Genomic DNA, 10,000 nt, shown 5'->3' on the forward strand with positions numbered 1-10,000 from the left:
AATTAGCATTAATACTACTGCTAATAATAATAGTAAACTGTAGGTTAAAAAGTGATCACAGGTAAAATACACGTGTTCAAGGCTTTATTTATGAACGTGCTCAGGCTATAATCCATGATGAATTTTGGTAGAATCTTTTTTCGCTTTTAAGACTCATTCCAAGCCGTCAGCTCAATGTATTCCAAATGACAAGTACTCTCAGGCAAGTTAACCTTCAAACCCGCTTCTGCAAATCCACAAATTGAAGCTATTCACATCGGTTGAGAACATGATAAAACCGTACAGTCAGCCCTTAACCTGGTGTAAACAACCATCATAGCCCACTTAAGTTGTAAATCAATAATTAAGACAATAACACATGGTAACGCCAATCTCCCCCCCCCCCCCCTCTTCCCCATCTCTCCTCGCAAGGCCGCTGTGCACGGCAGAAGGACGCTGGAGAGATCCTGACAGCTGTGACTACATAGATTGCATTTCTCTCAATGGAGAGCTGACCGCAAAGAGGGGGTCGTGTCATGGATATGCCTTTGACCAAGATAAAATGGCCTGCAATGAGGTAAGTGTCAACTACCGTGTTTGAGTTGATACTTTGCCATTTTTCTCTTTATGTAGTTTTGTGGTATTTTTTTTTTTTTTATGAATTACATGTATATACAAGACAAAAATCCTCCTAGTTTCGTCAGACAGATAGATAAATGCATAGAAATAAGAGAAACTCGGAAGAACTCAGTTTGAGTTGGTACACCCAGCGGCTAAATAAAGTTCTTGAGACTTGTAAACTGAGTCGAGATTGAGGCCGAAGCGGTCAGCTGCGTTCCCAAGCAAAGTGTAAATTTAATCAAATGGATAAATTGATAGAGAAGTGTTTGCTACATGAGCTTTTGAGAATTTGCCGACCAAATTGCAATTTAGATTAACGAAGACCTGTCCCGAAGAAACAATACAGCTAAACGGCCCACGGCATATTCATGTTTTTATTTCATAGTTTCTACATACATATATATACAGCTTTTGGGACATTGACATAAGAACTCGTGAACTGCAGTACAGGGCGGGGGGGGGGGGGTAAGGGAATAGGCTTCCCACGCTTCCAATATGACCCCCGAGCATTGCCAAAGATTGAATTCCCAGTTCTTATTGTTGTATGACTGTATGACACATGATTGGCACGCGTTTCGGATACAGTCAAAAGTATCCGTTCATATGGATATTTATGATGAGGGTTACTTGAAGTGGAAGAAGGTGTACACGAAATTGAAATGATATCTGAACCTTACTTAGAGGACTTTTGAGTACAGGCAAGCAAGCAGCTGCATATGACAATTGTTAAAATAGAGAATGGGTATACCCCTCTGTCCTAGCGATACAATGGACAAGTTCTACAGAATAGCTTGACGCTCCAGAACTGTATTCCATTTTGACAATCGCTTTTCCCTCAATTTTCACACCGAGGACAAAATGTAGCTAGCAAAAGCTCCTTTTAGGGTAGGCCTACCGCACCCTCCATCTTGACAGTCGTCTCTCACGTGCTATCCTCTCTCCCAAACAGGAACTTTCCTGCCTTCGATCATTACCGCAATTCCGTTATGTCGGGGAAGACCACTCCCTCGCATTCGTATGTAAGGGAAAACCAAGTGGGTTTTATTGTGCGGATTGCAAAACTCTTGTGAACTGCATTGGTGAAAGTGCTTTTCCTTACACCTGCGCAGACCTGACCAGATGTGACAGCAGATCCACGTTTGGGGGTGGCGTGTGCTATCCAGAATCTCCTAGGAGGTGCTTTTGTCACACAAGGCACTCGTTTCACGTCGATTTATACGACGATCGGAAATTCTACTACTGCGAGGACGTAGAGAGTGAATATGAGATCTTCCAGTGCCCCAACGAGATGGTCTTCAAGCAGAAAATGATCCAATGTAGAACGCGCTCAGGCTTACCGAATTGTGATCGCATGGGCGTCTTCTCGTATATTCCCGACTGTAGAAGGTACTACGTCTGCATCCTCACCCTGACAGGATGGGTGCAGAAGGCCTTCAAGTGCGGCAGTGACAGCGCCCTCGGTGATCTCATGTTCAATCAGGTCACAGGGGAGTGCGAGGACCCCTGTACTTGGATCGCGAAAAGTTTCTCCTGCCAAAGAGAGGGTCGCTTTGGGGATTTCGTCAGCTGCCGTATATACCACGAGTGTGTGCGCATGCCCAACGGATTCCGACACGTGAAGCATGAGTGTCCTTTGGGCTATTCATGGGATCCGACCGCTCTCAGCGGGTTTGGCCTTTGTGTTCTGGCCGATACTAACAATGGCTGCGCCGTGGACAACTCTACACTGAATTTGTGTAGAATCCCTGAAACTAGATGTCCCTATGTCCCAGGAGGAAATTCATCTTTCGTTCTTCCTCCCGACGATATTGATTCTTCCTTGGTCATCAGTACTGCTACATCAGACATTCCAACCACAATTGCAAGTATTTTGCACAGCACAGAGGCTCCATTTCCTACAGGACAGTCTCAAACCTTAATGCCCTGGGATTACACAACGATAGGTGCAGAGACCACAGTTACTGAAGGTCCTCTGCAAACAAAAGGTAAGTATTCCTGTATCTCCTGGATAATAAATCTCATCTCATATCCCCTTGCAATGGTACCCCTCTGCAAACGCCATAACAAAAACGTCCCTTTCGTTACACCGAAAAAAAGAAAAGGATAGAAGCACGTTACTTCCACCATTTTGGAAACGAGCATTCTGACCTAATTTTCTCCCGACCCACCTCAGCTCCAGCACCCCAGTGTCCCCAGCCGTTCGACTACGTGGCCGGCGATTGTGTCATGGTTTCGGGGGAGAGGGAGAGGCGGAACTACACCGGAGCCATGGAGTACTGCGGCCTGCTAGGAGGTGGCTTGGCCTCGCCCTCCAACCTGATGGCGCTGAGGAACTACGTCTTGCTCAAACTGGGTGGGTGTGGGGAGAAAGGGGGAGGGAGGGAGTTGATTCGGAAAAAGAGGAATAGGGAGGTTAGGGACGGACGGAGGGAGGGAGGGAGGGAGGGAGTTGATTCGGAAAAAGAGCAATAGGGAGGTTAGGGACGGTAACCATATTTTAACAAAGGTTGGAGGGGGGAGACTGAAAGGGTTGAGGAAAGAGGACGACAAACTGGAAGAAGGTAAGAGAAGAGAAGGGAAGGAGCAAGGGGGAGAGGAAAGGGAGGATTACGGAGAAAGGAATAGTAGAAAGCAGGGAAGAACAGAAATAGAAGGTTAAAAAACTGAAAAATGAAATGGAGAGGGCATGGAACGGGGGAAAGGGTATATTCCTCGACTGCAAAACTACTTTAAATTGTGGCGTAGCTGGCTTTGCTGCTAAAGAATAACTTTTCCATGTTTGATATCATGTATATTTGTAAAAAAAAAAAAAAAAAAAAAAAAAAAAAATGTACAGGATACATAAAGCCCCCTCTTTAGTATCTTAGAGGAGAGTGAATATCGAAAACAAGGGAACAATGTGAGTTCGTGAAGCATAAAATGACAAGTAAGCAACCGGAAAGAAAACGTAATTATGGTAGTAAATTCTATGTTTTTCGCTGCCCGTGGAAAGGATGCTAGAATTCCTTTTCTGTTCGAAAGAGGAATACTTGCTTCCACTAAACTGACTCGAGCAGGAAAGCTATGCATAAAGAAGCTAAACACTAAGGGAATATTTACTATGTGATAGACACCTCCACCCTGTGCCCCTTAAAGATCGTTAACAATAATCCAGTAATAAGACCAACCCCCTGAAGATTTCTACTTGCAAGACCTGCCATAAGTAGCTAGTAACAAAATCGTACGTCATGTCAACGCCCCCCCCCCCTCCAATTTTTCATACTTTCTATTTCACTTCAGATTTCTTCCGTCTCCTCTCGCCTTGGCAACTGACCAATCCACTCACACACTAGATTTTTAATTATATACAAATCTTTATCTTCCACACTGTCCCTTTCTTCCCCAGGTGTGATTCACGTTCGCGTCGGCGCAACCCGCAATCCCTCTCAGGAAGATACCTGGGTCTGGCCCGATGGAAGACCCGTCGCCGCCTCAGCCTGGGGCCCTTGGCAGCCTGACAACGGCGGGGGTCAGGAGTACTGCGCCACACTCAATACCAATCTGTGGTGGGACGGGCCTCTCAATGACTTCAGTTGCGAGGGCCTGTATTCCTTCGTGTGTCAGTATGGCGTGTAATAGTGCTGTTCCTGTTAATTGCTGTCATGGTCAGTCTTTATTTTTGAAGTTTTTCGTGTCATCATCCTCACTGGTGTCTCTCTTAACGATAAAAAAATATTTACGGCAGCTGTATGGTAGCACAAACATTCATTGACAAAACCATGAAGTTTATATACTCATCACAATACATGATTTTTAAAAAGTGTTGTCTTTGAAGTAACCCTTATCATATTCCCAATCGAAATGAGAAGTACAAGTATTATAGAAATATAGATAAGATCTTTTTAAATATCACCAGCTAAAAAAGAAACTATATCCATGTTTTATTTTGCAGATAAATTTGCTTTTGATAAATCAAGGTTATAAAAGTCAAACCATCAAATGTGCAGTTTTCTCCATTTTTAATTTGGCAGGCAAGAGCAACATTGCAAATTTCTCTTAATAATTTCATTAAACATTAAGGTATTTCAGCCTACACATCCTATGTGATATCCACATTACCAATACCATTATTTCAAAATCCATATCTATAATTCAGCAGTTACTGGGTTCTTCCTACAGCTGAAATAACCTCTTCAAAATCCTTAAATGACCACGAGAGCCAAGTACTACACAACACATGGCACATAGAAGCAACACATGAAAAGGCATAAACCACTAAATAACCAACTGTTGACATGGCATATATATTTATATATTTTTTCCGATAACTTTTCAGTCACAATAAGCTACAATAAATGCTAAATCCACACAGTACCCTAGATGCTTTGTGGTATAAATTATGGTGTGGACGGACATCTTCTGTCCTGCAATTCATTCTTGTATTTGAAATTTTCTAATCACTCCTTCCCTGTATTTTTTAAGGTCATCGTCTTTTTTTAAGATTTTTTTTTTGTTTTGTAGAGAAATATACTTATATAAAATAATAATAATCACACTAATTAGGCTTATAACTATTAGTTTACACCAGCACATTTTATTTGGGAATCCATGGACTTACACGCCTTTTCAATGTCATTTTACATCTCATGATAATTTTATTGGACATGTTTCTCTTTTCTTTTTGTACTAAGGTGTGGAAGCAGGAGAGATCTCAGAAGCAAGGCAGTGCTCTTGGTCTGAACTATGGTTCTTCATAGCAGTCTCACGTTGGTGATCATTCACTAAACTACTGGAACTACAATACATTCCACATTAAACTACAAATAAATGACTATACTAAGCTAGCTAAGTTAGAGGAGTGTCTGCGGTAGATTTCTACATCTGTAGCCATTTTTTTCTTCTATTAAGCAACTTCTATTCATGATTTTCTAAAATTTCTTAATAAATTCCATTTATCTAAAGCTTTTAAATATGCAATAAGTTGCGCACACTTCTTAGAACAGCATCTCAAACAGCAATAAATATAACATAAAATAGGTCTTACAAAAGTACAAATTACCAACCTCTATCTGTGGTAAATAAACAAAATTATGAAGTAACAACAACAACAACAACAACATGATGAATTATATTCAAGAATAACAAATGTTTCATTAATAAAATTGATACAAAACAGCCCGTTCTCTTAAAAACCTCATGAATAATCAGTATTGGTTAAAAGTTCAACCAAATCATCTAATCAAAAGTTTGAAATGAAAAAATTTGTTTACTAAAAGGTTTCATAAATCAAATGTCAGCTTGAAACGAGTTTATTTGTGGGGATGGGAGGATCCCTTGCTGCTTGGTGTTGGAGCTTAGACGGAGACTGATGCCAATGTAGGGGATTGCCCTTACCTTGGACCTCAACCGTTGCTTTGACTAATTTTGCATGTTTTTTTTTCTCCCCTTTTCATCGCCTTCATCCCCTTGTGGTCACATTCTAAACTGTGAGCCCTGTTGAAAGGATGAAAGGCTATTTTGTCAGTTCTGTGGTCCTTCATCCTCAGTTGCTCTTCCTTCTTTACCCCTTTTCACTATGATGCTAACCTATAGCACTTTACAACTTTTATTATCCAACATAATTTGTCCTAATTGTTTACTCATTTTTACACTTTTCATCAAAATACTATTTCACAGTGCTGTATGACCTTTGAAGTCTGGCACATTTGTTTTGACCATTAACCATTCTGGGAATCAATTTACATAACCTTATGAACAAAAAAACTCCCTTACCCGGAGTTTCACCCCAAGCCTCAACCTACTGCTATATACTGAATAGGCCTTTTAATGACCTTAGATACTGAAGCGGCAGAAATTTTTCAGTAAAGAAATGCAGATCCTACAGGTCACCATCTTTCTGTGTGTTCTAGGAATAAATGGAGTTCTAATCATTTGTAGCACCAAAAGCATACAACCAAATACTAGATATGTTGGGTGCTTTAGCCCAAGCTTTTCAGTACATATTCCTCCTCCGCATCTAGCTAGATAAAAAGTTAAAACCATAAACATTATAAAACAAATCCTCTAAGGCCTTTTCATTTGATTGAGCAATGCCTGACTGGCACTGGCCCAGTGTTTAGGAAATAAATAAACCAACCAAGTGCCTGTGCCCATGGTTGAGCAAAATCACCAGATGAGACCATCTGCCTGGTAGTCAGTACGCTTCTGGGAATGGATGGGTGACCTGCCAGACACCTGAACCCCCTAGTGTATGACAAGAGGCACTTTGCCTGATGAACAGGCAAGGTCCATCAGGCACCGTTCAATTGTGAGGTTGGAGCCTGAAGAGAAAATTAATATTACACTACCACTTTTTGGAAATGCACAATTTGCCCCTCTATTTTACACACATCAATATAATACTTTCACACTATCAATATAGGTGAAAATTCTGTGGATGAATTTAAAAGAAAATCATTAAAAAAAAAATAATTACACCAAGCCCCCACAAAATCGTGTGATATGAAAACTTGCATGTCTACTGCTTGGTACACAAGCCATTTGGTTAGAAATAGACTATTACATGTCTGTTTTCAGATGAAGCAAATGGCCTGTGCCTAATGTAGAAACAAAACTTATGCCCCCAAAACCTATTCCTTACAGGAGGAGTAGTAGCTAGGTTATTATTGTCTATTTCTTAACCTTTCTTTTTATTGTATTATCTTTTCATATACTGAAAATTTTCTGCCACGTCAACATCTAAGGTCATTAGCGCTTATTTCAAGATTTAGCAATAATGGATGTCATAGATGATGCTGTGGTAGAAGATCTTCAATTAATAAAATAATTGACAAATATGGAAGAAAAATTAAAGATCTAAACCTTAACTGTAAAGTATTAAAGCCTGTCTACACGAGCAGGTATGAATGCTGGGCACGAAGAGAGATATCAGAGGCGCACAATCTACTCGGTAAACAAGTAATTTCCTCTTTATTTTCTTGGCTCTATCACCGTTACTATCAACTGATCATGCCTGCTTGTGTTGACAGGCCTTCAGACAATTCTTTTAACTTGTCAATCAACAAAGAGTAGAGTATTTTTTGTTAATAGTTTTTACTTTTAAATAGAAATATAAAAAAATACATTTAAAAAATACAGCAATGAAAACTAAGTTCAAAGCATAAAGTAAAATAAAATAAAGGTCTAACCACAAATTTTTCACTTTTCGGAAGACGTAATACAAGGTGAATAAGAATGAACATTGTTTAATATTTCTTTACATGAGTGCTATATATTAGGTCAAATGTTTAACCCTATTGGTGCTAATAATGGTCAAACCTTTGTCTTGCAGCTGGCATCATGTACAATGCCATGGTTTAGCTGGGCCTAAAGTACAGGTGGCACTGCTTCACGACACCCAGTGCCATCAGCTCATCATATGGAGTTCATATTTCTCTGATAGTAGCGACATTATTTATTTAGTGTAACTATTACATGCAAGCACTTAAAGTGAAGGGAAACCTTAAATATGTCAAAACTTTTGCTTATGAAATAGAGCTACAAGCTACTGAGTGCCTAATGTTGTGCTTGAATTACTGAATGAGTCGAGCGTAAACGGGAAACTGGCTTTACCCTACTTTTCCACTAGAGTATACTTAGCCATATCTATTTCCCTTCCAAATATTTTAGCCTTAACAAGCTTTTCACATCTTGTGATGTACCTCAGAGTATACTTTTACTTTTATCCTTATCTGGATATTGTGGTGTAATAGTAAGGTCATAATCTTTTATATTTAGAAATGAAATTCGTGGGCTATTTGAATTTTTTTTTTTATAAATGGTCAAAATGCCAATTTTATTTCCGTACAGAGAAATAACACTTTTTACTAAATGGTCCGACAACTGCCTGATACACCCAAAAGGATTAAGACAAATCATAATAATGATAATGCTTGTGACACCTTGAACTATACAAGGGAAATTTTGTATAAAATTTAACTTGATAAGCTAAAGAGAAAGATCACATATTTATAGGGTAAAAGTAAATTATCTGGTATAAAAAAAAAAAACTTTAATTCAGTCTATTGTACTGGCTAGGCTTAAACCTTTATATTTGAACAAACCTTTTGCAAGCTGGAGTTGTACCTTTGAAAAATGAAGATAAAATTTGCTCTTAATTCTATGATTAGTGGACATAATTGGCCTCTCCTTTCAGGCAAAATACTTTTTCATTGCCTCAGCATACTTGTGGGAAAGCATCTTTTGCCGTTTCTTAAGAATTTCCACCTGCTTCTTGATGAGGGTGTTGTTGGGGTCAAGCAAAAGAGCTGCCTGAATGTCTTCTTCAGCCTTTTCATAGTTTTGCAGTTCAGTGTTTGCCACAGAGCGCCTGTAAAGGGCCTTGATGTTTTCAGGGTCTTCGTTAAGGACAGTCACTGTGGCTGCCACAGCCAGTCGATACTGATGATTGCGTAAGTGATAAAGCCCCAGGTTGTTGTAACAATGCATCTTGATCGCCTTAATCTCAGCCAGGCTGCTTTGTGCTTCCTCTGTATTTATTGTTACCAACCACTTTACAGACTGGCTGAACATGAAAAAGGCTGAGACCTGCTTGGAAAAACTGCCTTCTTTGTACAAGCCAACACCTAAGTTCTTATACCGAATGGCCCTGGCCATTTTCTCCTCTGGGCTATGCTCAAAAATCAGCTTTGCATTTTCTATGATCTTCAGGCCTAACTGGCAGGTAAAAGTGATATCGTCATTGTCTGCCTCATCATCCACATATTTTCTTGGCAATTTGATATTGATAAGGGCTGTTTCATCATCATTCATCACTGAGAGGGCCAATTCCAGGGATCGGTCAAATGCTGAGACAGCCTCTCCAAAAACCACAGTTTCTTCAGCCTCACATACTAGATACCGTGATTCAAGCAGCTCTATCTCACATGAGCAGCACTCATTGGTTATATAAACACATATTTTTGAACCATCTCTCGGAGCACTCTTGCCATTGTAGGCCCACTCACCCTCAACATTTAGCACTTCCCAGCATGCAATATCAATGATCCTCATTCTGGATATATTTAAACTAACTCCACAGTGTGAGAATATGGGAATTATTGAGATGTGGCTTTACTAGAGATAAGACAGATAACCTTTTTCCCCTGCAGTTATACCACACTATGATTATATTTCCATAATTATCTAATTGGACTTTTTCTTTGACTTTGAATTCAAAATCTTTTTTAATCATCAATTTAGTGACTCATCTTTAATAACTTCACACAATTGTAAATTCAAGCACTTGTTTAACAGTTTAAGTTAGACCTCTTTCTTGACTTTTAATTTCTAATCTTACGAAATGGTCAAGGGCGAATGAATCTAAACACCTTTGCCAAAAAATAGAAGGCTCTTCAACACCTACATAGTAACATCAACCTTT

At 39.6% G+C, this 10,000-nt stretch overlaps 3 protein-coding genes across 5 annotated transcripts in view; 1 reads left to right on the forward strand and 2 right to left on the reverse strand.

The window, feature by feature from the left end:
- Positions 1 to 4,400, forward strand: part of LOC113802508 (uncharacterized) — a gene marked incomplete at its 5' end in the record, with an annotated part of 5,571 nt that extends 1,171 nt beyond the window's left edge. The window contains 4 exon segments of the mRNA XM_027353111.2: positions 412 to 556; positions 1,550 to 2,585; positions 2,774 to 2,953; positions 3,986 to 4,400. Of these exon segments, the coding sequence (XP_027208912.2) occupies positions 412 to 556; positions 1,550 to 2,585; positions 2,774 to 2,953; positions 3,986 to 4,215 (1,591 nt within the window).
- A 1,472-nt stretch (positions 4,401 to 5,872) lies between these two features.
- On the reverse strand, positions 5,873 to 9,630 carry LOC113802510 (FK506-binding protein 59). The gene has a single exon (XM_070119536.1). The coding sequence runs from the start codon at positions 9,628 to 9,630 to the stop codon at positions 8,770 to 8,772; it is 861 nt and encodes a 286-aa protein (XP_069975637.1). The 3' UTR covers positions 5,873 to 8,769.
- LOC113805662 (retinol dehydrogenase 11-like) overlaps positions 7,808 to 10,000 on the reverse strand; it is a 34,791-nt gene continuing 32,598 nt past the window's right edge. For all 3 annotated transcript variants that reach the window (XM_070119535.1, XM_070119533.1, XM_070119534.1), the window contains exon 8: positions 7,808 to 10,000. This exon is cut by the window's right edge and continues 245 nt beyond it. The gene's annotated coding sequence lies outside the window, so the exon portion shown is untranslated.

This window comes from Penaeus vannamei, unplaced genomic scaffold (assembly GCF_042767895.1).
Source record: "Penaeus vannamei isolate JL-2024 unplaced genomic scaffold, ASM4276789v1 unanchor316, whole genome shotgun sequence".
Classification (NCBI taxonomy): Eukaryota; Metazoa; Arthropoda; class Malacostraca; order Decapoda; family Penaeidae; genus Penaeus; species Penaeus vannamei.

What these genes read in the sequence shown, in the direction of transcription:
- LOC113802510 (XM_070119536.1), bottom strand. Translation starts at nt 9,630, where the DNA reads ATGAGGATCATTGATATTGCATGCTGGGAAGTGCTAAATGTTGAGGGT.